General features: G+C 38.2%; 2 protein-coding genes across 2 annotated transcripts in view; both read left to right on the top strand.

Moving 5' to 3' along the window:
- Positions 1-12,358, top strand: part of SENP7 (SUMO specific peptidase 7) — a 53,866-nt gene extending 41,508 nt beyond the window's left edge. Inside the window, exons 16-24 of the mRNA XM_053970781.1 lie at positions 401-517; positions 1,993-2,112; positions 4,309-4,401; positions 5,228-5,400; positions 5,834-5,886; positions 6,214-6,251; positions 6,475-6,543; positions 8,617-8,767; positions 10,900-12,358. Coding sequence (XP_053826756.1) covers positions 401-517; positions 1,993-2,112; positions 4,309-4,401; positions 5,228-5,400; positions 5,834-5,886; positions 6,214-6,251; positions 6,475-6,543; positions 8,617-8,767; positions 10,900-11,037 — 952 coding nt within the window. The 3' untranslated portion in view covers positions 11,038-12,358. The remainder of the gene's footprint in view (positions 1-400; positions 518-1,992; positions 2,113-4,308; positions 4,402-5,227; positions 5,401-5,833; positions 5,887-6,213; positions 6,252-6,474; positions 6,544-8,616; positions 8,768-10,899) is intronic.
- Positions 12,359-17,342: 4,984 nt separating this feature from the next.
- The window catches only part of IMPG2 (interphotoreceptor matrix proteoglycan 2), a 52,066-nt gene continuing 41,880 nt past the window's right edge, over positions 17,343-27,528 (top strand). The window contains exons 1-2 of the mRNA XM_053970946.1: positions 17,343-17,415; positions 18,813-19,073. Of these exons, the coding sequence (XP_053826921.1) occupies positions 17,343-17,415; positions 18,813-19,073 (334 nt within the window). The remainder of the gene's footprint in view (positions 17,416-18,812; positions 19,074-27,528) is intronic.

Raw genomic sequence — 27,528 nt, 5'->3', positions numbered from 1 at the left:
CTATCTTAGAAAAACTTACTAATTTAAGCTAGCTTTTTGTAAAATCTGAACAAAGTTTTCTTTTACTGTTCTGTCACACTCAAATATTTTTATAACTACTTGTCCTCTAGTATTTCTTCACATTTTACATAGCCATTTTTCAAATACTTTGATCCAAAATAGAAAAACAGGATGAAGACAAAAATAGTCTGCTTTTCAAAAGTTTTTATCAAAGTTTCAGGGTGCTTTGGGGTGATATTTATTTTGTAGCACCTACATGTTGGAGAAGGAAATTGTAAGGTTTTGAGAACTACTGCTTTTCACAGGTTTTATAGAAAATCTTCTGCATATAAGACAGCCATATTCAGAACAATGTCACGTAAAACAGTTTGTCACTGTTATTATATGATTTGTTTTCTAGTTTAATTGTTTATCCACCCCCACCTGCAAAAGGAGGACTGGGAGTCACAAGAGAAGACCTAGAGTGCTTAGAATATGGAGAGTTTCTCAATGATGTCATCATTGATTTCTATCTTAAGTAAGTAATCTCAGCCCTGCTTGTATCCTTCACACTCTCTGGGGTGTGATGTGGACTTGAATGTTACTGGAAGTGTTGGTCACTAAATACAACAATTTCAGAAGTAACAATGTGATGAATTGGACATTGGACATTTTAAAAAAGCTTTTTTTTCTTCTTAGCAGTTACATTTGTTTTAATTTCATTTGTTTTGTCCCTTTGAAGGGCTGTGATAAAATCCAGACAGAATAACTGGAGGAAAAAAGCTTCTTGATGACCTTACAGAACAGAAAGTGTTAAGTAAGCAGCTGAAGAAAGTAGAGGGTCTGCAGTAGTATTTTATTTACTAAGTTTGCACGAAGTGGATCCTCTGCTATACTGTGCAATTTCAGGTATTCTTCTCATGCAGATCTGCAGAAAGAAACACAGCTGATACATCTTGAGGAGGTTGTGCTTGGCTTAGCTACTCCAAGCCATCCTGCTAAAGTTGCTTGTGAAAGCAGGTTTTCAAGAACTGGCTTTGTTACTGTTACCACCAGTCCCTAAAGCTGTGGTTTATTTTTACTCTGCTTACTTAGACCTAAGAAGAATTCTGGTTCTTTTGAAGCTTGTCAGCAGGAATTGCATTTTATTTGGCATCCAGATGGGTGCAAGAACTGTGAGCAACAGGAAGACTTTTCTAGAGGATAGGAAAAGGAAATGTGTAACGATGGGTTTTACAGCAAAGCCCCTCATATTTTGCTCTAAACTAGAACTAAATAATGCATCATGATCCTCTGAATAGCTGTAGCTTCTCAACAGAAAAGGAAGATATAAATAAAAGAACGCAATTGTTGTAGAACTCCTCTGCTTTTACAATTTGTTAAAGGCATCCCACATTCTCAGTTTTCATTCTGTTGCAAGCAATGTCATGTACGACTGTGTTGCCCAATTCGTCAGGTGAAGCTGGAGGTACCTTGTGTAGGATAACTGCAATTATGAGAGTTTTGGCCTTGTAGAGTGACAGAATAAACACAAAATCTGATGTTTATAATAAAATTATCAGCAGTGAAATAATAGGTACTTAGCTTCCACATGCATAACCTGCAAAAGTGAAATGGACAATTTTACTGACCTGTTTTCCATGTTCTTTGAATAGGCACAAGTATAGGCACATAGTATAGCATATATAGGTTTATACTTGGTTAGGTTTTCAGGTCTCTCTTAATTGTAAGGGCTAGGTACCTAACTTTCAAAATAAAGTCAGAAGCTTGAATACTGGAGAAAAACTCAGGGACAAAAAATAACTGCCTTCTTAGTAGGTTCTTGGCTGTTACATACTCTGCTGATGTGAATAGTTAAAAGAGAAAAGTTGGGTGTGATTAGTGTCTGTGAAGGCAACTTATACTAAGCATAGCCTGAGTATGCTAAGTCATTAAAATAACTGCCCTTTTTCTTTAGCAGTAACAGTACTTTCTAGAAAAACAATTTCATAATTTTGTTTTCTTCTTTGGTAGGTATCTGTTGTTGGAGAAGGCACCAAAACATGTTGCTGACCGTACACACATTTTTAGCAGTTTCTTCTACAAGTGCCTGACCAGGACAGAAAAAAACTCTGAGGGGGATGTCAAAGTTTCGTAAGTTCATTTTAGATGCCATTATGACCAGAAACAATCTATCTGTTGATGCCACTTTGAAGTTCTGGAGATCTACTAATCAGCACATAAAATATTTTTTGGTGTTTTCCAAAGGATTAGTGATTAAATATTGTAACTCACAATTTAAGCATACTGGTGTTTTTCCTTAAAATCAATGTGTTTCATACTGAATATAAATGAAAATGTTATCATCTTTCTCCAACTTTATTGGACTATTATCTGACTTTATCAGACTTTACCAACTTTATCTGACTATTTACTTCAGGCAGTTATTTATTTGATATTTTTATCATAAATGCACAGTTTTGCAAGACATGCATAATTTTAAGAAATTATGGTTCTACTAATATTTTTATATTTACCGCATATTTCATTTTATATATTGGTAAAAAATTATTGGCTAAAGCTTTAGTAAGAAAATTTTACTGTACACCAAGCTTACACATTTGGTTTTTAACACATGAGCTCACTGAATTGGAGAGTTTGCCAAAAACATATCATTAGCAGCCCAGGAGCCCTGTATCACATTGTATTTCCTGCTAACTGTCTAAAGGATAGAAGCACTCTTAACTCACTTCCAGTTTCTTCTCAACACTGATGTTAGAGAGCAAAGCCACCAGCAGTCATTTTGTTTTCCTAGAGCCACAGAATCTATTAGGTTGGAAAAGACCTCTAAGATCATCAAGTCCAACAATTATTACCCAGCACTACCAAGTCCACCATTAAACCATGGCCCCAAATGCCATATCTACATGTCTTTTAAATACCCCCAGGCCTGGTGACTCAGCCACTTCCATGGGCAGCCTGTTCCAGACTGTTCCTTGGAAAAGCTTTTGGTGAAGAAATTTTCCTAATAGCTAATCTAGGCTATTGTTGTTGTGCCAGTTGTTCCCTGGCACAACTTGAGCCTCTTGGCTCTTGTGCTGTTGCTTGTTGCCTGTGAGAAGAGAATGGCACACACCTCACCCATAATTTTCTGGAGGAATAGGAATGGCACTCTTAATTTACCATATTTCAAGGAATGTGGCTTTTTTGGTTTAGGAGATAGCTTTGGAAATTGTGGTTTTGTGTTTGGGCCTAGATACTCACCTGGTGACTGCAGATGGTTTGGGATGTTAGTTTGTTTCAGTGGGGTTTTTTTGATAAATGGCTAGTGAAAATCCTGGCTCTTTACTGTTGTAAATTAAATGAATCCCAACAGATGTAGCTACTTAAAGACCCTTTGCTTCACTTTGGTCACACAGCTCAGATGCTGGATTGAGAAAGTTCCTTTTATAGGTGTTTTCCCAGGTTATAAACAGGCCTTCCCTTTGAAGTTCCCAGTGCTTCTACAGTCATGTAGCAGCGGAAGTTTGCAACAAGTCTTCACTTAATGCTGACCCATGCAGAGTGCTACACCAGCCTGGTTTTCCACTCCCTACTCATTTTCTCCAGTTCCTACTACTCTGAAGTTGTGTTTCTTAATCAAAGATGAGGATGGAATCACAATGATAATAAGATGTCTGCTGAGTAAAGTGAATATTACTTTCATATTGGAGCAAAGATCTGTGAAATGTTGGTTTCTATTTCAACATGTGCAAACTAGGCTGAAAATCTAAACTTAAATATCTTCTCAGTTTTTTCTTGTTCTCCTCATATTGTGTCCTCCTGCTTTGTCTGTAGAGCTGGAAATTAAGTGTGGTGCAGCATTTAAATCTCAGGATTGGAGGGCATGTGTTTCACCTCTGTGTTTGCTGCCAGTGTGCTGCATGACCCTGTGCAAGGCATTTAGCTTTTTCCCTTCAAAAGATAAAGTTGTTCAGATAGGCCTTCAAAATGGTAATGTGAAGCTTAATTCTTGGATATTTTAAAATTATTATAGATCTGTATTTACACTGATTGGTGCTTAGATGAGTGTTTTGCATTTAGTTCAGTAAATAATAATTGCAAGAAATCCACTCCAATCTATGAATGATTGTGGGGTTTGCTTTCAAGAAGAGCTTAAAATGGTTCAGAAATGGCTCATTAGTTACTTGGCTCAATGGTGTGCTGATTTATTTTTAATCTGTCTAGGAAATTTCTAGAATAAATGAAAAACCCATTGAGGGCCTGGGGAGATGTAGGAGTGCTAATCCCTATGCCTTGCTTTAAGTGAAAGGAGCAAAACCAAACAACAATTGTAATTTGTTTTTTCAGAGCAGCACAGAGAAGACATAGAAGAGTAAGAACATGGACTCGCCATATAAATATCTTCAATAAAGATTATATTTTTGTGCCTGTGAATGAGGAGTAAGTCCATATTTTCAACACTTTTTCTGCTATTTAAAGATTTCAGTGAATGTTGTGGTAGTAAAAATCTATGGCTGATCATTGCCCATGATAGATTAGATTTTGAAGAAGTAACACATGTGGAATGAGTAATTTTTTGAAAACTGTTCAAAAGCTAAGATGTTTATTCAGCTGTCAAGTTTGTACCTTTGATATTTGTTTTACTGAAAATTATTGTTAGGTATTTTTCAGACTAATTTGTGTGTCATTATGATGGTTCCTATGCACTTCTGTAATATTTCTATAAGGAAATCACAGCAACTCATAGTGGCAATAGATAAAAGTAGAACTTCCATAATCTGTGCCTTGGCCTGGTTAAATAACCAACCTGTACATGAAAACTGAATTGATTGTAAAAAAACTGATTCAGATTGTAAAACTGAATCATTATTGAAAGGTACATAATGGAAAACAGCTGTGGAAAGGTGCCATACCTTCAGCTATATTCAAAACTGGGATCACCATCACTGATTAGTATTTTTTTATTTTGGATTTTAATTGAAGTGTGGAATGGGTGCTCATACACTGATAAATTGCTGTGGTGGGTTTCTTGGGGTTTTTAAGGGAATTGATACTTATTTTTGCTGTTATGCCACAATGCAAAGTAAAAAATGAGGGAGAGGATTAGTGTGAGATGCCATGAAAAGAACGTGGCAATGATGGTTGTGTGTCACAGAACAGTTGTCCTTGTGAGCTCTCAATACTATAAAAGCTTTTCATAGCCTTTTCAGAACCAAATGTTACAGAGTTTTAACATCTTTTCCTCCCTCTCCTTGCTGCTGGGCAGGTCTCATTGGTACATGGCAGTTATCTGTTTTCCTTGGTTAGAAGAAGCTGTGTATGAGGAGTGTCCCCGTCAGAATTCATTATCCCACTGGCCTCGGCAGTCTCCACTGGAGCCAGAGAGTGACAACTCTGGAGCTGGTTTAGTGCTCTTAAGGGATGAAGAAGAGGTGGATGGTAACAGAAGTTTATTCTGTAAAGACATGTAATCTAGGAGAAAGTAATGTTAAGCCATGAGCAGTTCTAAGTGTCTTAGTCCTTGAAGGAGGGAAATCACGTGAGAGATGATTTCTAAAACTTCCAGACTAATGTAGTATGTTTTTATGTACCCGTTTTCTGGACTGCCAGTTTTCTGGAACTCTGGAAAACACTGGAAGAGACATGGAAAATCAGGGATGATTGGAAAGTTGTTTGGTTTCAGTAAGAATTTTATCAGGAGGGAAGACCTTTGCTAACACTGCTATTTCAGAATTCAAAAGGGGATGTTAAAAGTTGGTATATAAATTAGTTCTTTACTTTCCTATTCTGAATACTAATAATCATGAACTTTAAAATAAAAATACTTTGTTTAGGCATTATTTTCTTTTTTTTCCCATTTTTTTTGTACTAGGTGGCAATGAACTTGCTGCTTCTACTTCAGTTCTATATTCAGCTATTTCTAAAGTAAGTGCCTTTTTGTATTGACAGAGAAAACCTATTACTGAATTTCTGAAGGCTGTGAGACTTGACCAAAGAATATTGCATCATCTTTTTTGCAGTAGTTATTGATGTTTGCATAGCCTGCAGCATGTGCAAGGCATTTTGAATTGCTTTGTCGTCCTTTGGTTACCTATTTGCTATGCTATGATTTCACCTGTTTTTAAAATTGATTTATCAGTTTCTACTTTTCTGAAATGAGAGCTTCTCTAACTACTTTAAATTTATGAAGATCTTACTGTTTATAATTGGTGTTGGTTTTTTAAAATTTATTTTTATTTTTTCTTGTCTCAGATCTCCCTAAGTAATTCCAAAAAGCAGATTTGTAAAAGGTATGTTTCTGTTTTCTTTCTAATATTGTAACGTTAAATTAGGAAATTCTGTAGTACTTCAGGTATTGTCATAAAACCACAGCTGTAGGTACTTGTCCATTTTTACCACATTGGTTAAAATATTAATTCTTTTGGGTAGGCTGTATGCAAACAAAATACTTCCTTCAGTGGTGTTGGTGATGAAAGACTGCAGTGACTTTTTTTTTTTTTTTGTTGTGTACAGGCCTTGTATACTTATCTTAGATTCCTTGAAAGCATGTTCTGTGCAGAAAACAGTTCAGGTTTTGAGAGAGTAAGTAACTCCAGTTTCTATCTTTTAGCAATAGATGCTGCTGATTATATTTCTATATGCAAAGTACTTTTGTCTAGAAAGGTGTATATTTCTAATGCTAAAGGAAAATCTGTGAAGAGTCATGACTAAGGAAACTGTAATTATAATACAGAGGCTTCCATGAAAAGCCTGTCTATGTTCTGCAACCCACATATGATGCAAAAACTGTAAAGTGGAGAGTGGAGAAAAAAGAAAAATAGAGAGGTTTTTGCTGGTGTTGTTTTTGTGGGGGGAGGATTTATCCCATCTAGTCCAGCAACTGAAGGTGCTTTTAAGGGTAGAAAAACACTTAAAATGAATACTTTGAAATCTGACTGACAGTTTTCTAGGGGACTGATGTTCATTGTCTTGATGACACAGAATTAATGTTAAATCCACTCCTATGTACAAAAATACAAAAACTAGACTGAAGCTGTCTAAACGCTTGATGTGTCAGTAGAGTTATACTGGAATGGTATTTGTTTTGAAAAGTGTAGAAGTATATTCAATTTTGTATGTGATAAGTGTGTAAGTATAGGAAGAATGTTATAAAAATTTTAAGTACTTTTACACACTCCTAATGACTTTAATGTCTATCAACAACTTTAAAAACATATTAAATATCTGAAGCCGAATGCAATTGTTCTTTTTGTTCTCTGTGCTATTCCTTTCACTGAAGGGTACAAAAATCTGTAAAGTAAATAGCACTACCTTCTTGTAAAAGTAAATTCTTCAAAATGCTATGTAAAGTTTAGATGAGATTTAGAAATCCTTGTGAAACCATCTTTTCCCTAAATAGAGAGACCTCCTTGCCTTGTGTCTTGGGAGGAAGAATGAAATAGGAACTTCTATTTATTTATTTATTGATAAAATCTCTGTGGGATGTATTATTTTAGTGAACTATTCTTTGAACTACTCCTGAGGCTGAAATTCTAGAGTGTGGTTTCTTGGAGTTTAGAGAGATGTCAGAAAAAGAAAGTCAGAAAACAAGTGGAAACCTATGGAGTAATGAGATCAGGGGAGTTTGGGAAGCAAATTTCTTATTCTTTCAATTTCCAGTTACACCCTGGAAGCAGAAGTTTAAGGAAACTGATGTAGGGATTCTATGACATCTTTTCCCTGAGTTGATTTTTGTTGTGTTTTGGGCAGTTGTCAGGCTCAAACAAATGAATTAGAAAGTCTACAGTCATAGGTTCTTGCAGTTTCTAGAAAGGGTGCTTCACTGAAATGTCTTCATCTTTAAATTGTTTCATATTTGGTGCCTTTTCACAGTTGCCATTTTCTCCAAAAGCTGTTTAAGTGTTGTATATGTATTTTTATTCTCATGACTGCAAGGACTTGGGGCTTTTAGAAATCAAACACAAGGTCTGACTAAATGCATATATTTATTCTCTTAAGTCTTATGCTTGATTTTCAGGAGCCCTGAGACTTTGTAAGTCTAGCTAAAGCCAGGAGAAGAATACACGTAACTATTGCCTTTGAAAACCAGACCCTTAGGTTTTCCATCCCATCTCTAAAATCAGCAGCCAGCCCTGAATGTGGAGTTAGTGAGTTGCTACTGAAGCATGAGAGCAACAGAAAAGCCTGATAACAAATATATCCTAATCACTATATAAAAACTTTCCTAAGGTTTTCATCAAGACTTTAAATACCTTGTGCACTGTTAGATTGCAAGGGTTATATTCCTGCAATTGTAACTGAAGTTTTTTGTAAGGTGAGGTTTAAGGGGGCTTTAATGGTTTGCTTAGGTTGAAAAAGCACTGCTGGCCTCTTAGAATGAACCTGGGAATAATGTGTGATAGCCAAGAAAATGATTCCTTTAGTTAAGGTATAAAAATGCCCTGGTATCCTAATAGCTTATAGAAACTCTGTGTAAGTAGCTGATTTTAAATTACATCGTGGATATTTGTTTTGTATATTGCCTATTATGTGGTAGAAATGCCTCTGAGTACAATAGAATATTGGATATTTGGAACAATGTTGGGTAGTGTGCCAAAAGGTATTGAGCTTGGGAGTCATTCCTCAAGTATTTTAACTGTTTTCTTTCTTTTGTAGGTACCTTGAAGTGGAATGGGAAGCTAAACGAAAAGCATATCGGGAATTCAGTAAATCAACAATGATTGACCTGTGTCCCAGAGTGCCTAAACAAGATAACAGCAGTGATTGTGGGGTCTATTTGCTGCAGTATGTGGAAAGCTTCTTCCAGGTACAAATGCAAACTACCTTCCCCTTTCACCTAAACTATCTTAAACCACAAAAACCCATTTTCTGAGCAAAACAGCCAGACACAAAAAAGCTGTCAAGTGTCAAAAGTGTCAAAGCCATTTGAGAAAAAGGAGATGAAACCCATTCTTAAGTAATGGCAGGGGTCTCTCTGTCTGGTGTCTCATATGTGTCTATCCTCAAATGTTTCTGACTTTGTAGTTTAATGTTGCTTTTAATTTGACACATGCAGTATCCCTGACTATTTGCATGTATTTGGAGCCTATCAGTGTGTGCACTGCTGCCCTACAGATGTTACAAAATTATCTTTGCATCTCTTCTGGCAGCATCTAAAACTTTGTCAGCTTGTGCATCGGTCTTTGAATGAATCTGCAGGCAGCAGTTTCTGTAGAGAGAGGGAGAGGGGAAATTATTAAAAGGGAATGTGTAGAGCTAAGGGAGCCTCTTTTTCTTTTCCAGCACATATGTTTAAATACCTGCATATCCTGGGCTTCAAGCACTGTCTTCTAGGGTGTCCCCAAGTCTTCCTCCCCATGACAGCACACTGCCCTTTGCTCTGTCCTTTGAATGGCTCTGCTTGTTTGATGCTTGATGTGTGTGGTTCACATTCTCTGAGATTCCTGTGCATTCAGAGCCTTGTGTGAGGCCTTGGGCAGTGGACAGGCTTTTCTGCTGTAGGAGAACAGATTGCCATTCCAAAGCACATGTACACAGGTACATTTTTTGGGGGAGGGTGGGGAGATTGGAGCTCTGTGTGCAGTTGCAGGCTGTGATCTTGTCCAGGTCTTGGACATGTGGACATCATGTATCCAACAGAAGTGCTATGAATGGATATGGGCTCTTTGAGAAGCACAGGCACAGAACACAAGGATTTCTGACACAAGAGTTGTCCTTCATGTGGGTCAGCTGGAATGCATGGATCTATGCCTAGGGGTGGCTGAGGAGCCATCTGAGAGATTCTGGGTAGTGACTAAAGAGCAGAGCACCATGGGTGACATAGCAGCAGACATCTGCTGTTGGCCACCTGATCAAGAACAAGAGCACAATGTCCCTTTGGACAGGTAAAAGCAGCCTCACGTTCACAGACCCTGGACCCTTGGGGTGACTTGGGCTGACAGCTTCCTGGAGAGTTCCTGACCTGAGTGACAGGTGACCCAATGAGGAGAGGTGCTCTGCTGGAAGCCAGGAAGGTCTGGTTGGGGATAGAAAACTCCAGAAGTTCCTTCAATCCCCAGCCATTCTGTGGTTCTCCAATAGATAGGTTGAGCTCTTGTGTAGGTGGAAAATGTAATTCTTACCAAAGCTTTTGAACTGCCCATTCTCTAACAAGGGGGACTTCTTTTTCTTGAAGAAGCAAGGTTTGGGACAAGGTGTTTACAAACACCTTGTAACTTCTGTTAAAGTTAAAGGTGTTTGTAACTTGTTCTAAACCTGCCAGGACTCATAGACTGCAAATCATGATGTGTTCTTTAGTTTATTGTTTCAATTTATCATATATTTATTCAAAGGAAGAAGGAGGTGAAACATTAGCATGGCAAAAGAGTGAAGAGGGAAAGAAGAAAAAGAAGTGATTTTGGCAAATCAGATGTGATGTTGTGGTCTTAACTACCAAATCTGCCACCACCTCTCAGCTATTTAATTTTGCTATCCTCATTTGTTCCAATTCTGCCGTTCTCATGTCCTGCTAAAACTATTATCAATACTCTTTACTTTTTGTTGTCTCCTGTCAGAAGACCTGCTCATGACAGAAAAAACACATGCTTTAGACAAAAATCTCAGGATGCTCAACCACAGTATGCTTGATTCTTTGCTATAGTTTGCTATAGTTGCTATATATTTGTCAAAATACATGAAATCTGCCTTTTAATATGTGTTAATAGTGATGTATCTTAGTGATGATAACCTGTTTGGTGTTTACCATGAGTACCTTTTGATAAGGGCACATATATGTATGATTATGATGAAGGAACTGCAATTTTACTTTGAAGGTTGGCAGTCTTGTATGGAAACTTGCTTGTGCCTCCTTGATCTCAGCAGCAGTGGAAGGGTTTGAAATTCTTTCTGAAGGTTGTGCTAGGAAATTAATTCCATAAATATTCCTTTTTCTCTTGCCAGAATCCCATAGTTAATTTTGAACAACCACTGCATCTGGAGAATTGGTTCCCTCGTCAGCTGATCAGGAACAAAAGAGAAGAAATTCGAGACCTGATCTTGCAACTGCACTTTCAACAGCAAAGTGGCAGCAGCAGCTAATAAATCTAATAAGGCAGTCCTGGCAAAGGACACTGCTGTATAAAATAACTGGAACTCTGCATAGTGGTGTTTGGTCTCTCCCTGCCTTGCAAGGAAGAAAAAAAAAAAAAAAATAAGGCACAAGGAGTACTTTTTGTTTGGAATGTATTTATTTAAAGATTTTTTTTTTCACTGGTGTTGTATGGTCTTAAGATGCTGGAATGGGGAAAGGAGAAGGTTGTAGATAAGAATGTAAATATGTAAGTTTAACCTAATGCATATGGATTGCTAGTTGATTCTTGGAATATGAAACCTGCTACAGGTATATGCCTCAAGGATGTAAAAATACTTTTGTCTTTTTGAGCCTATTCTTTATAATTCTGTATAAACATGGATGCTCCTGTAGGAGTCATGTCTGAAGACAGGATCTGGATCTTGTATGTCTCTTGCAGTTGATACAGATAGAATGAATACTATGTATTTTTTTACTTTAAGGATTTAATGATGACTCTCTTTAGAGATGTGTTTTTTGTTTTGTTTATGATTATATACAGAAGTAATCAGCATGTGTCAGAAAATTCTGCCAAGATTTGAGGCTCATGAGTTTTGATGATTTAAAAAAAAAAAATATTTTCCCCCTTCCTAGCATTTTCATAAAAGTGTGTTCACTTTGTTTGAGAGTGACTGTTGAAATACTTCAAAGTTGGGAGTGCATTTTCTTTTAAGTTTTTTTTTTCTTAGCAGATTTTAGAAGCAAACTTGCTCTCAAAGTGCATACCAATACAATATGTGTAGGCAGTAGATTTTTAATGCTGTTCACCTGATTTTGGGGAATAATTCCTACAAATCTTAAGGCATCACCTGCATTAGCAAGACAAACAGGCTGTGGCTTAACAACCTCAAAAATCTGAGGTGTTTTACTGAAATATAAGGTCATTAAGATATGTGATTTACATATAAGACAAACAGGATTTGTACCTTGCTTAGGAGAATTGAGTAAAGATGATTGAATATTGAGTGAACTCAGACTTGATTTGATAAATTAGCACAAGTTCATCATTGTCTTAATTTGTATTTATGTAGCTTTTCCTTGAACAGTGATCACATTTTGATGTGTGTGCTTTTTTCTGTATTCACTGCACGTTAGAAGGTAACTGTTCTAAAAGGATGCTTTCTCCTGTTCCCCACTGTAACTTTACTGAAGTGTCATCTTACCCTTCAGAAGGACTGTGTGTCAGATAACTGCCAAAACCACTTGTGTCATAAAACAGTCTACAAAACCAGAGCTCTTAAAGCTGGAAATACAACCGAGACTTAAAATAAAAACTGAGGGCCACCCACAGATGTGAGCATTTTTGTCATTGCAGAATTCTCAGGGCCCCTTCCCTCAAGACAACTCTGAAACTTGGCTTCTCAAAAATCCAGTTATTTTTTCAGGTTCTGTACTGTCATCCAACACCCCTCCACTCCCCCTTATTTGTTTCTCAACCAGGAAGCATTCTTTCTGGGGGAGAGAATTTTAAAACAACAATTTGCTGAGCACAGTTACCTTCTGTATAGCTGTGACCAGCCTTGTGCAATGACTGTATGTTTTTTGTCTTTGTTTCTAGTTTAATTCTGTAGTTTGGCACTACCCCTTCTTCCCCTGCCTCTCAACATCTTTCCTTCTCATCTCAGAGTTGTGTCTTTCAGCACTTAAATCACAGCACCAGCATTACTTACAAGAATAATCTGTGTATTTATTGTAAAACAAAAGATAAAATGCAGAAATATGTTCCCTTTCTCTACATCTTTCTTAATTGAATAATCTTTTCAGTGCTCCCTTATGAAAAACAATTTGGGCTTTTTCTCATGGTAAACTTAGGTTTTAACACCAAGCAATTGTTTCTTTTTTAGATTGTCTGGTTTATAGATATTTAAAAGCAAAATAATGTATGCAATTTTCTAAATTGATTTTTTAACACAAAAGAATTGCCTTTTTAGATTTAATGCATATGTGCTATGAGAATGCCAATGCATTTGATATTAAAATTATCTCCAGAAGTTGCTGACTGTGGTTGTTACCATTCTTTTCCCAGCTGTTACAAATAACCCACAAGTTCAGTGTAACATAGGCCTTCTGACTGCTTTTAAAGTATATCCACAGTACATGTGTCTTAACCCAAATGTCTCACCCAGTGATTATGGGACCATCAGCCACAACCCACCCCATTTCCAGCCATTTGTATTTACCAGGTATGTGGTAAATGCTAGGAAGTGTGTCTGTGGAAGAAGCTACATTCCAGGTATCTCCATGCTACCTTTTTACTTGCTGGAACTCCCCAGAGTTAGCTTTTTAACCAGACTGACTCAGGGACCTTTTTGCACATCTCTTGCATTTCCGTTTCCTGTATAAAGCCCTGTTTAACTGAAATAGTGGAGTGACAGGGTATTTCAAAGGAAACCAGTCTCTGTAAGGCTCTTTACCCTAAGCTGTGTAATTTTTGTTTCAAGGCAGTCAGTGGTACCCATCAGTTTCTTTGAAAAAGCTGCTGCATTCTATTTGTGGGACCAGAAAATGTCTTCTACAAAGACCTCTGAGTCATGGAGATCTGTTTAAGGTACTGCACTACACAAGAAGCAAGGCAGAAGAGAAGTAACTTGTAGGAAGTAAATCTGCCAGGAAAAATCTAAAACCAGACACTTAGTTTTCATTAAGAACTGGAGAAGCAAATCTGCAAGTATGTTTTTTGGGGGTTTTTGTTCATTTTTTAAGTATGAGGGGACTGCTGTGTTTAAGCGGTGGAATTGCAGGCATGGATTAATTGTAGTTCATCTGGGCTTTTGTGGTACTCACCTCCTAGAACTTGACCCTGAGATGAACTTGCAGTGCTCAGGAAGTACTACACCTTAGAAAATAATAAAAACTTGAGAGCTACAGTAGTATCACTTTTATCTTGGTTAGGACAGAGAAGCAGAATATTGCTTCTAGCAAACAAACCCAAACAAGCAAAAATAAAACAACTGTTTTCCAGATGGAAAAGCAGGATTTATAGATGAGACTTGAAAAGCTTCAGAATTGAAAATGTGTTGAATAAAACCAAGACTAACAGTAATAATTCTGCCCAACCAAACTGAAGTTGGAAATTGAAGTACAAAGAGAAGCAAAGACACTGGGATAATCTTTGACTGTTGAACAAGATAAGAGATTTCTGGTCAGCAATTCAGAAAAAGAGGAATGCTGGGAATAGGTTTACATTACATGGACAGCGCTGATAAGTGTGAGATTAATTTGGTTGACATCACTTCCTAATTTTTCTTCTCAAAATAATTTACAACACTGTATGATGGAAGAGGTGGCAGTACAACAGGCTGTGGTGGGCTGAATTTCATCAGCTGGAAGTTTAAACAGCTTCAGAACTTGTTTATTCTTAGGAGGTGTTCACCAAAAAGCTCTTCAGAAGCACAAGCAAAAAGTGACAATGGTGAATGCTTGGCCACAGCAACCACAGAAACTGAACAAGTGAAAAAGTTTTGTCTAACCTAATTGTCTCTGCTAAACTGATTGGGAATTTTGTTGGTAAATCCTGTCTAATGCCATAAAGTCATCTTTTTTGTCCAGTCAGGGGAGACAATTTAGAGTCTGGATAGTAAACTTCATGAGCTTGGAGATAGTGGGTATCTCCATAATAAAGAGCCATAGTGTGGCTCTTTATTAGTAATTTTCATGAAAGTAATCCTTTATTTCACATTTTTTGTTATAGGTGGATTCAGTTTTTTGAATAAATTGCATTTGAAAAACAGGGACATTATTTAGAACGGTATGTGTGCTGTAGCAGTATTCCAGAGAGCATTGCTCTGTAGAGAACTCTAATTCCGCTAATCACATTTATATATGAAAATACATGTTTCTTCTCAGAAATGCAAACTGTCAGAAAACAGTCTTTATTTTTGGAGGTACTGGGATGACTTGGTGTGTTGTGTCACTAGAATTACACTTCCCCTTTTTTCTCCTTCAGCAAGAGTTCTTTGCATGAATACTTTTGAACAGATACAACTTGGATGCTGATAATGAAGAATTATATATTATTTCTGATAAAAAGTGCTTCTGTAAAGGCTTTTGTCAAATCAAGGAAGGAGTTAATTTTCCACAATTATTTTGGAAATCTATTGCAAGAGTTGTTTTTCTTATTTTAAGAAACTTTAAATTATTATGCTTTCAGATATGCCTTTTGCTATAATAAATATAGGAGATTTTCAGCTGTTGCAAGTCTACATTTCAGTGCTGAAATCACTTGAATATAAAATTGATAGCAAACTAATACTAATAAAACTGAATTTACACTTTTAAAATATTTTATTTCACAGAAGCTGACATAACCATACCATAGAAAACGAATTTTGACAGAGAACGTTTTTATACTCTTCACATTCTGAGTGCCTTTGAGTACTTTGATGAAAGAAACAACAATAGTAAATCTAAAAAACCCTCCAAGAAAACTTTTAACCCTCCAAGAAAACTTTTAACTGGGTTTTATGCTTTTACTGAAGTATGTGTATTCTGTAAAGGGATTAGTTGTCACATGTTCTGGAGGTAAGATAGCTTTTGCCTTTATAAGCATGTGTAGTGTTTCTAACCTTGATCCAATTGGATTTGTGCAGAGTAATGTGAGCAAAAACATTCATGACATTGAAAGCATGAGTTTCTGTAGAGGATTAAAAAATAAAGCTGGTCTGTGTTGGATCCAGGGTCATAGTAAGGATACCCAAGCTAACCTCAGAAGTTGCTGTCTCTACCCAGACATGCTGAATAGGACTTTGAAACAGCTTCTGGGCACCAGTGCAGTGTTGTCTCTGTGCTGTTCTGTGTGTAGCTGCAGCACAGTGCTGCCAGCATCATGGTTAGCTTGGCAGAGCCAGACTAGGTCTGCAGTGATGGTTTGATAGATCCAAAATGTCTAAAATTCTAAAAAAACTGGGGGTGTTCAAGCAGCTCAGTGGTTAAGTTTAAGGGTAATTTAATAATTTTGGGGTGGAGAGGGGAAAACCAAAGAAAATATGTTGCTGGTTCGAAAAATATCAGCTAGTCTGTTAGATGTCAGAGACAGAGCATAAAAACAAAGGTAATTTTATTTTATTCCTGTGAGTGTTGTATGTGTAATACTGCTGATAATTCTTGATATGTGCATTGCTGGCAGTTCATCAGAGCAGCTAGAAGAGAGAAGTGAGCATTGTACTGCCTAAGGAGCCCTGTGTAAAAGCTTTGCAGGCAGACACCTGGGAATCCAGCTTTGAAATACTTACACAAAACCACTACCAAAAATAGTCACTTCAGCCAAACCAGCAGTTTGTTCAGATTGATCTGAACACAGTAACCAGGAAGTCCTGAGTATCACCATGCAGAAGACAGCCCTGAAGATTTCCTAGTGGTCTGAATGCAGTCTGCCATTGTAGGGCAGCTTCCATAGATGTTTCCACAGTGAGCTGACCCTGGATGGAAACTGAGAGTGCTGCTGCTTTCCTGTGCTCTGTCCTTTCTGCAGTTTCCTTAGCTGATCATCTCTTCAGCTGTCTGTACTCACTTCTTGCTGCTGCTCATGTCAGGTAATACCTGAACAGAGATGAAAGAATCATTACTTGTCCTGGCTTTATCTTTGGAGGAGGCACTGCTTTTGGGATGCAGGAGATAGTGGTGGAAGAGCACAAGACTTTCTCCTTTAGCACAGACTTGACAGCAGCCCTGTAAGCAGAAGAAACAGTCCCACAGAGAGGTTGCTTCAGTATTTACATCTACAATGGTGCTTAAGCTAGTAGTGCACTTATATATGTGTTCATATTTGTACAAGCAGAAGACAAAACACGCAAGACTTTCTACTGGAGATTAGTGTGCTCCCCCTGATGTTTTGTGGCCGGCAGGATTTTTAAAAAGAGCAGAAATTGAAAGGCCAATGAAAAAGCATGGTTAATTAAATGTGAAAGGTGCTGTCCTTGTTTGGACTGTCTGTTAATGGTATGACAAGCCCTGGTAAAGAGCTTAGCTGGCCAGATTAAAATTTAAAAATTGTGTCAGTCCATCTGCTAGCTCCAAGGAGTCTACTTCGATCAGCTTTTCTTGCTTCTTCACTAAAGCAGAATATTGTCTTTGAAAAGAGCAGAGCCAGGATGTATTGGTTGACTTTTTTTACCTAATGCTTTCTCCAAAGATAATATGTAACGTCAAGACATTTTCAAGAAGTGTAATGCTCTTGGTTGGTTCAAGGCTACAGTAAAGACAACAGCTCTTCTGCTAAAAGGGATTCCGATTTTTTGCTTTTATATATTTTTTTTTTATTATTACACAAATAAGCATGTTTGGCTTCATGTGGAAAATCTTTCTTTGCCTTCTGGGAATGATTAACACAGATCTTCAAATGATTGCAGGTAATGCAGACATCTTTCTTATGTTCTTGGTTACAAATTTAACTATGACAGTGTATAGAATTAGAAATAGCTCTCTGATTTAATTGTAACAAAGGGGTCTAATACAGAGAAATCTTTGGTCACATCTGTGCTGTGATAGCAGTGTAAATATGGAATACTTAGACTGATTTCCAGGTGGTATAACTGCACATTTGTCTTGCGTGTAGAAGTAGCTATAGGAGGCAATTTTTTCAACTTTGAGATGTTAAATGCTGGTATTTTTTTTTTTAGTTTTCATTTTCCTTTATTAATTTTTTATTAAATATTAAAAAGTAAGGTTCTGTCTTCTGCATATGGGCACTGAACATGTATCAGTTTGGGTAAAGATTGGGGGTTTGTCTTAGAGACCTTTTTTGATGTTCTTTCTGCTTCTGCTATACCATCTGGTGATCTTCTGCAACAGAGCTGGTTTTTAATACACTATCAAAATAACCGTGCCTTTCATCTTTCAGTCATAAAACTCAAAGGTCTATTGACTATGAAGTTGCAGAATGAACTCATAATCTATTGAATGACAAATGCCATGGAGTTATTACTATTTTTTCTCTAATAAATGATTGGTTGTGATTGTTTTTCAGGTATGTTTTCCAGGGAAAAAGTGAAAGAAGTTGAATTAAATTATTTCAGATCAGCTGACTTTAAAGGATGGAAAATTAGACTGTCAGACTAAATCTCAATATACATGTTCTTACCTCAGCTGTTTCGTTAAGCTTCCTCTGGAATGAAGTGGAACAACTAACATAAGAGGGAATTAAAAATGAAAAACACCAAAAAACAAAAAACAACAAAAAAAAAACCACCAAAACAAAACAAAACAAACAAACAAACAAAAAACACCAAAAAAACACCACCTAAAAACCCCCAACATAAATCTGATGAGCCCTTTTATTCCTCTTCCTCCCCTCCCCCTGCTCTAGTAGAGTAGAGACCTGTCTCAGTGATGGAAGGCTAACTGTCAATTCACACGGCTTTCTTTTTACAAGGTATAAAAATCTGTTATGGAAAGAAAGTATGGAGTAGGATTATTTCTCAAATATTTGTTTTACTTCTGAAAAGCCCTGAAAGCTTCCAAATACATGTTTGTTCACAAATATAGTCCCGTTGATTTAAGCCTAATGGCAGATGGAAAGTTAAACTTGAGGCATTAGAATTCAAAGGGCTAGAGCCTATGTTACGATTTGATGGGATATTGTAAAGAGCTTAAGGTTGTTTATAACATCAGAGACAGGTTCAGAGACAGGTTCTGTTAACAGAAAAAAGCACAGCAATCTCCTTCAGAGACCACAGAAGAGGCATGAAGATAGTGATGATTGCATCATTATCTCATCTGAGAAATTTGTGTGGTTTTAATTTCACAGCAGAAGCTTATTCAGCTGCAGGAGGAGGACAGGCTAAAGATGTTTCACCAGCCCCTCAGCTCAGTGACTGGCAGTTGGCAAACCCTTCTCTGACTCCTGGGTTGAAAAAGCCTAATGGCATCCTGGATGCTGAGCAGTTCCACAGGCATTTGAAGTTACGAAGGAAGCGGTCCATTCTGTTTCCCAGTGGAGTTAAGATCTGCCCTGGTGAATCTGTTGAGCAGGCTATTTCCAACCATCTGAAGTACTTCAGGCTCAGAGGTAAGTACATCTCATGGGTAATTGATAAAGGACATTCACTTATTAAAAAATAGTTCAAGCTCTTAAACATAATAAATAGCAGGCCATAGGAAATACATTATTACTGGTGAAACTTATTTTCTGTGATAATCTTGCTTATGAGAGCTGTTCTGGGCTGAAACCCCACCACTCTCTGTCTACACCCATATATCATAAGAACTCTTGCTCCCAGAAACCACATTGTTTACTAAAATAATTCTTTCTCAGAACAATTTGAATGCTAAGAAAAATAGGTGCTATGTACAGAGTAGCTAAATAATAGAATTTGTTTGGTTTATTTAGTGTTCTTAAAGTGCCAGCAGAATTCATTGAGGGGCCAGTCAGAAAAGTCAAGTCTGAGACATTGGCACTTCAGCCATGTGACTTTTGGCTATGGCTGGTTGTACAAAGTGTACAGTCTCTGTGTGTCAGGCTGTAGTATAACAGATAAGCAGCCTTTCTTTTAATATGTGGAAGTTGGTGTGGCAGAGCTTTCTCTGAAGAGCTGCAATATTCCCACTAACATATTCTTTCACTTGAAGAAATATTACAGTAACATGACGTATTTCAAGCCCTTCTGTCTGACTGCATTGGAATGGGGTATCACAGTCATGCAGCACTTTCTGCTCTTCATGTTGTAGCATTAAAACAATTTGTCAGACATTTTAACATGTCTGTACAAAACTGGCAAAATGACAGAGCTGCTGTCAGAGAAGAAGGAAGGGTGTTCAGAGACTCATGTTTTTCTCTATAGAGAAACTGTTACTGGTGACAGTTTCTTTACTAGACAAATGAAAACCACTGACAACCAGGAGTTGCTTAGTGTTCGCATGAAAGTAAACATAAACAATGTATTTGGAGAACAAAGTGGAATTATATGGGATTTTACAGCCTCATTCAAATATGAATTGTGCCCAGCTTGCAAGGGATGTTGACACTGATGATGATGCTGGTGGTTTGACAGGTTTTGCCAGTTTCTTATTTCCACCCAGGAGGACTCAACTGTTCTTTGTTTGTTCCAAATGGATCCATGCATACCATGGGCTTTAACTGCAGTCACCTCTCAGTTGTCTGTAGTAGGGGTACATTAGGGCAATACCAGCTAAGCAACGGTGTGAGTGATAATAAAGAAGAAAGAAATCTGTAAATTAGGTTGCAAAAGTATATTTAGGTCTTAATAATCCTAGGCTGAACCAAAAATCCACCTAGTCCATCTGTTTCCTTACTGGATTTAACAGCTTTCACAATCCACAATGTTTTCTTGAGCAGAGAGTCCGTGATTACCATTAGTGCTTTTAAGTTAAAACTTCTGAAAAAGACCTCTGAAAATAGTAGAGGTGACTAATTAGCAGCAAGTCACACAAGGTCTGGTTCAAGCAACTTGTCATCTTCATTCTGTTAGCAGCAATTGCTGCTCCAGAAGTGTTGGGTGGCATCTAATGATGTCCTGAGTAGGCATCTGAGGTCATGAGAGTGCATGTGCACTAGGTTTGTGTGGCAAAATTTTGGTAGCAGGGGGCTACAAGGGTGGCTGCCAGAAGCTTCCCCTATACCAACAGAGCCAAGGACAACTGGCTCTGCTGGTCAAGGCCAATCCCATCAGGAACAGTGGTACACCTCTGGGGTAAAATATTTGAGAAGGAAAAAGTTGCACATCAGCAATTGCAGTTGAAAGAGAAGAGTGAAAATATGAGAGAGAAACAGCTTTGCAGACACCAAAGTGAGTGAAGGAGGAGGAGGTGCTGCAGGTGCCAGAGCAGGAGTTCCCCTGCAGCCTGTGGTGCAGACCATGGTGGTCAATGGAACTGCAGAGATCCACCTGCAGCCCGTGCAGGACCTCATGCCAGAGCAGGTGGATGCCCATAGGAGGCTGGGACCCCATGGGAAGCCCACACTGGAGCAGGCTTTTGGCAGGACCTGTGGCCCCATGGAGAGAGGAGCCTGCACTGGAGCAGGTTTGCTGGCAGGACTTGTGACCCCATGGGAATATGTTCCTGAAGGACTTGCAGCCCATGGAAGGAACCCATGCTGGAGCAGCCTGTGAAGAACTGCAGACTGTGGAAAGGACTGATATTGAAGAAGTTAGCAAAGAACTGTTTCCCATGGGAGAGGCTTCACACTGGAGCAGAGGAAGAGTGTGACGAGTCCTCCCCCTGAAGGGGACGAAGTAGTGGCAGAGACTGTGATGATGAACTGACCACAGCTACTATGAGTGACTAGGAAAACAACTGACCCCAGAAGGGAATAAATATAAATGTACACAGAATCTATTGATTTTTCAATCTGAGTGTGTATTTTTAGATTTTTTTTTTTATTCTGTATATATTGAAGTAAGAAAATACTTCAATATAAATATATACTTTCTCTGGAAAGGATGGTTCTAATACAGTCTCTTCTTCCCTTGGTTTTGCTGTACTGCCAGCAATACCATGCCACTACATTGGAAGGAAAGGCAGATTGTATTGTGATGCAAGAGCATGTTAGAAAATAAGAAAAGGTTTGCACATGCTGATTATCCAGATTATTTTTTCTAGCTGTGTCTACCTTAGAAGGAGACAGGTGGGAATGTAATTATCTGTCTGTAGCTCCTATAGCTTTATTTACTTTTGCTAGCTGGCAAAAGCCTCGCTGAGTGTCAGAGACTGGCAGATGAACATTCCTGTCATGGGCTTTAAGGAAGTGCTTCTGTCATATTGCTGTAGGCTTTACAGTGTACAGCTTTTTTTTTTCCTGACATCTGGATTTTTTGAGCCTTAAAAAGATACAAGATAAAGAATATGATAAATACATAATAAACCATTAAAAAAAATCAAAGTGCAACAAAATACAGGGATCTGGAGAAAAATTGGTATTTTCTAAAACAGCAGTATCACCCTTCAACATATAAAAGTCTAAGTAATGGTATGATTATTGGTGATCATTTTATTACTATGATATTCACAAGCATCAGCCTGGAATGGGGTGGGGGGGTTGTACTTGTCTTTCTACACCTGAGGTCTAGAAGACAAATTTCTAAAGTGCTTCTCTATTCCTACAATCAGAACAGAGTTTTGCAGTAGCAGATGATGCTATTATCACTCTTTTGAGATGAATCCTGGGTTATGATTGTCTCTGTACTGCCCTGTCTCTGTCTCTCTTGTAGCTGTGTACAGAGGTTGCTGCTGTTGGCTGACTTTGTATTTCGTTTTTTGGAATGTGGGGATGGAAATCAGTGATCGATGTTTACAGATTGGGTACTGTAGGCCTATAGGCTGGGTCTCAGAGTGTTTTTGACTGATGTCCTTTTAAATGGTGTAACATTATGGTTGCTGATGGAAGAGTCATGTAAATGTAATAGTGATTCATTGCTAGACTGTTGTGACAAACACAAAGTGTGTCTGATGGCAGCTAGAGATTCTACAAAAAAAATGTTGTAGAAATCTCATAGTGGGATTTCAGACAGTGAGAGGGCTGTACATGTTAGTGTCTGGTATGATGTTCTTTACTGCTGACAGGGAAATGGTAGCCTGAGCAATAGATAAATAAAGTTTATTACAGGAAAAACAGACACGCCCACTCAGACCAAGTCTTTTGTGACCAGTCGCCTTATGTGCACAGTTCTGTGAATTTGTCCATTCTCTGTTGGGTAAGCTGTTGGTAGAGGATTGTAGTAGACTTAGAAGTTGAATTAGCATGTAAAACAAAAACAATATAAGGATTACAAGTTGGGTAAGCAGTACAAGCCATGCTACCTCATGCCTCTTAATTGGGCTGCTGGATTTTGTCACCATGGCTCAGGGTAATATGCTTCTTTGCCACCTTTGAGATGTAATTACTCTGGTGGCTAACTTTCTTAAATTCTCTTTACAATTTTTTCCTCCTGTGACCCTCTGTCTTAAACTATTCAGTGTATGTTGTAAGTACTTTTTTTTTTTTTTTTGTGAGCACTGATCTTCTTTTCACATGAGTAGGTCAGATAGTCTCTCTGCCAGAACTGTTCTTGTCAGCCAGAGCTTCAGATAAAGTTGAACATCTAAGGATTAGCTTTTAAAGATACTGACCAAACAAAGAAATAGATGATACTGCAGTGAGCTGTAGCTGATGAGATATTTTTGAACTTTGGACAGAATTCCTGTTTCTCAGGAATTAAATTCTATGCATGAATGTAATCCCTAGATTAGACATAGCACTATGCCTGTTCATTTCCCCCTTTTTTCAGTCCCTTCAAATCTGTTTACTGAAGTATTAGAAATAATGGTGTCATTTTCTGCACATGAACACAGTCAAGAGTAAAGTTTCAATTTGATACTGAAATCACAATGTTACAAATTATTCAGATCTTGCTAATAATGATGAAAGCAAAGAGCCAAAAGTCATGAAAAGTACCTGGATAAAAAGCATACATTAAATAAAGAATCTGTCTGAGTGAGCCCTTTTCCCTGTTTCTTCCACACCCCTGGCACATATTACATGTACCTCATACTCAGCAATACATTTCTGAAGTTTATTTGTAGAAGGTCTGTCTCCCTCTACATGTGAATTTTTAGATACCAGCATATGTTTCCAAGAAACTTTTTCAATGGAGGACACTTGTTAGTTTTTACTGAAATATTATTGGTGAGAATAATTTATGTGCTAGAGTTTAGTAATGAGTGTTCAAATCAAAAATCCTTCATGTGAATTAGCTAATTTGCATTCAATTATTTTCTCAATTTAAACCCCTTGTTTGTGTTATATATCATTTAAGGGTTGCTGTGTTACAGGCCATACACAGCAGCATTCTGTGTATTAATTTGTTTAACAAATGCTAACAAAGCCTTTGCAGCAATGACCTCTTAGGAAGTGTCTGTCCCTGTGACAGTTGTCTTTATCAAGCCCCTCTGCAATTCATCTGTTCAGTTGTGCAGAAATTGTTAGAGAGGACGAGGAGTTGGCCTCACATTGCCTCAAAATAGAATATTCAACCTGATTCAGTGCTCCTAGTTACCACAGATGATTCAACTCCTAAGAAGCACTAATGAGATTTGATTGGGATTAAGCTCCAGCACTGCCCACTTACACAAATGGCCCGAAAGCCACCCTACCCCCTCCAGGGTGCTCAGTGCTGTCATGTGGTGCTCCTTCTGTTAACCTCAGAAATCCCTGAGCACAGACTGAGTGTAATAGGCTAATTGTCTCTCATTTGAGAGATAAATGCATCCCCAGTGGTACAGCTTGAGCCACAAGGATGCTGTATCCTACCCAGGCGCATGAGGGGCAGCTGGACTGGAGAATTTCAAAGCAAGAGAAAGGTCATCTAATCACATCACAAATCTTAGCTGGAGGTTTTGAAAACAGTGATGATGCCTTTGGGAAAGGAAGCTTCAAATAATTTTTTTTTCACTAATTTCTGCAGATTATAGGACTGAAAAGAGCTTGTGTCTGCCTATGAGGAATTTTTTGAATTGAAACACAATTTTCTTAAGCTTTTCAGGATATTTGCTATTAGTTTTGAGTATTACTTGAGCATAGACACTACATTTGAAGTAGATAACCTCCCAAGGGCTGGGCTTTTCTGCTTTTGAAGCAGATATGCTGATAGACAGTTCCCATTGGAATTGTCTTATGACATGTCTGGCTTTCTGAAGCAACCTTGGAAACCCGATATGGCCTTTAAAGGTGAAGACATTGCTTACTTCAAGTACCTGTGACAATTGGCTTAGTAAAGCTTGAATAAGGGCATGGACCAAATGTGCCCATCTTTAAATTTTTTCCTATCCCCTTTCATGAAGATGATGATGAAGATGATTCTCAGTGATAAGTTAAGTGACTTCTAACTTGTGAGGCTTTCGGGATGGAGTACCTGGAAAATGTAGTATATGCATGCAAAATATACTTTGGAGACAAACTGCAGCCAAGCTGTGTTATTTGCATTCTTGGTTTGAATTCTGGTTTATTGTGCCAATCAGTTACATGTCTTCAGCATAACTATTCCTTTTCCTGTAGTCAGCTGGACTTGATCACAGCACTTGTAGCAGGGAGCTTCTCTTCTCATAAGTCTTCATTCTTTTTTTAACATTTGAATTCTTTGGAGGAAAATTGCAAGGTAGCTGCGAGGTCAACTAACTTAAGAATACAAGTTATTTATTACTGCAGCCATGGAATGAAGGAAACAATTTTCCAGGGGAGCTTACCTTCCCATTCACATGTAGCTTCAAGACTCTTTGCTCACTGCCTTAAAAGATTGATCTCGATTTTATGATGCTTTTAATCAGTATTGCTTGCTGGGGATTAGAGGCCTCACCACAAATCCTGTCTCCTCCAGGGTCTGGTGTGGTTAATGCTGTCCCATATATCTGTGCCTCTGTAGCAGGCTAGTGAAAGTTTGGTGTGAGATCCAGGCATGAAGAGCAGCTCTTCGCACATGGCCCGAGGGCTGAGCTGCTCTTCAGGTGGCAGTGGCAGTGCTGCTAGGTCTGCTCAGCAGTTCTTCCTCATGCTGGCAGGACTGTCTGCTTTGCTGTTTTTAAAGAGTTTTGTATCTAGTCTTCGAAAACTAAATCCTGGAAAGATCATTATGCAAAACCTGCCCTGCAGCTTTAATCATAACTGAATAATTGGGCTCATGACAATTTATTATAAGCTCTCATGCAGCAATTTCCCCCCCCCCCCCCCCCCCCCCATTCTCTATCTCCTTTAAATGTTTTAGATTTAAAATTCAGAGTAGCATTTCTATTTGAAAAGCTCAGTGGTCAACATTTGGTTCCCTTGACTCTCATTTTGTTTCATTTTCTGTTTAGGTGTGAAGGAGTTGCTATTTTAAATCTTAGTCAAAAGTTGTTTCGTTTATTGTCAGCATATATAGGTCATGTATTTGACACAGACACTGCAAGTTTCTGGAAGGACAGAAAAGAAAATGAATTATTTGAAACAGTAAGTTATAGTTATTACCTGAAGCTTCCAGTCAAGTCCTGTTTAACTTTGGTTTTGTGCCTCCAATGTTTGTCTACAGTCTCAGAATGCTTAAAATCTGGTTAATGAAAAACGTGTTTTTCTTTATGGGAGTTCTCCAGAATTTGAGAAACTTTGAAAAACCTCTCTCACCTACAGATAGCTGAAAACCCATCACAGGGTGGGCTACACCTTCAAGTTAAAAGAAGGTCAATCTTTTTAGCCAACTTTAAATGCACTGTGAGGCTGGTGTCTTTTCAGTTCCCTGGGTGGCCATGTCAAGTCCAGATGAGAACTGTCTCCCTTTTTGATGTTCCTGAAGGAGAGGTGGAAGATAGAATTGTGCTTGTCTCTTTCTTTTCATGTGTGTGATTTGAACCATGCTGAATAAATTGTGTTGTTTTCTCTCTCTGTGTGAAATGGCAACTCTTCTAACTATAAAGCAATGAAAATATTTATGAGAAAGAAAGAGAACAATTTTGTTTCAGTCTTTCTTAGCCAATCCATTAATTTACTCTTGAGCACCTTATGGGTAAACACATCTGAAGATGGTTCTTGTGTTGAGCCCTTAACAGCCTGGATTTGTTATCCTGCAAAGCAATCCCCTGCTTTACAAACTGGCCAGTTAGAATAAACAAGACAGTGACAAGATGGACTGTGTGTCAACAAGGTGGTGCAGAGTGATTGTGCTGGTGAGCAGCTCACCAAGTTGTGGTTTCCTGGACAAGGCTAACAGAAGTGTTTAAATGGCAGTTGTGGTATATGTTTGCTTGGAGTTTTTAATCCCTCCCTGTGTGTCAGAACTAACACGCTGACTGTGTGGATGGAAGAGAATATAGAAGGAATTTGCACTACGTTGTCCAACTTGTTGCTCACCTCAGTGGAAACAGCTAGACAGGAGAGGCTGGAGAGGACAAGATACGACTCCTTACCCACATCTCCTTTTGCAGAATACATGGCCGCATTGACAGCTTAGGTCTAATTAATGGGCTTGGAGCCCACAGATGGCCCAAAGCCTTTGCTACTGGAATTCAGTAGGGTGTCTAATTCCAAATGAAAGGACACACAGAAAATCCTTAATCTATTGGGAGCCGATTGGAACAACTGTTTATATGGGAGCAGCTTGTATTCAGTCAAGAAACTGTCTCATCACATTTATTTTAAACTAGTTTAAGAGCATTAAGGAAAATTATCTTCAATTACTTGCAACTGGAAAGCCAGTCCTTTGCCTGTTGGTATTTGAAAACTCTAGGATTAGACAGTGTCCCTGCAATGTATTTGCAGGCTATTGCTATGGCTTCAGTTGTTACTGAGAGTCTGCTGAGGACTTACCCCAGCCACAGCGAGTAATCTCATTGTAGGATTGTTGCTCCACAATGTGGCACGTGGAGTGAAAGGTATGTAGGATACAAGTACCATCAAAAGAAATGTGAGCAAGTGATATTCCTTAGTGTAGGCTTCTGGATTTGAAACTAGACTTCAGTCTTTTCCTGGATGCCTAGCTCTTACAAGTGGGATGGTAGAGAGA

The sequence above is a fragment of the Vidua macroura genome, chromosome 2 (genome assembly GCF_024509145.1).
Source record: "Vidua macroura isolate BioBank_ID:100142 chromosome 2, ASM2450914v1, whole genome shotgun sequence".
Taxonomy (NCBI): Eukaryota; Metazoa; Chordata; class Aves; order Passeriformes; family Viduidae; genus Vidua; species Vidua macroura.
This window is presented reverse-complemented; position numbering and strand designations above follow the sequence as displayed.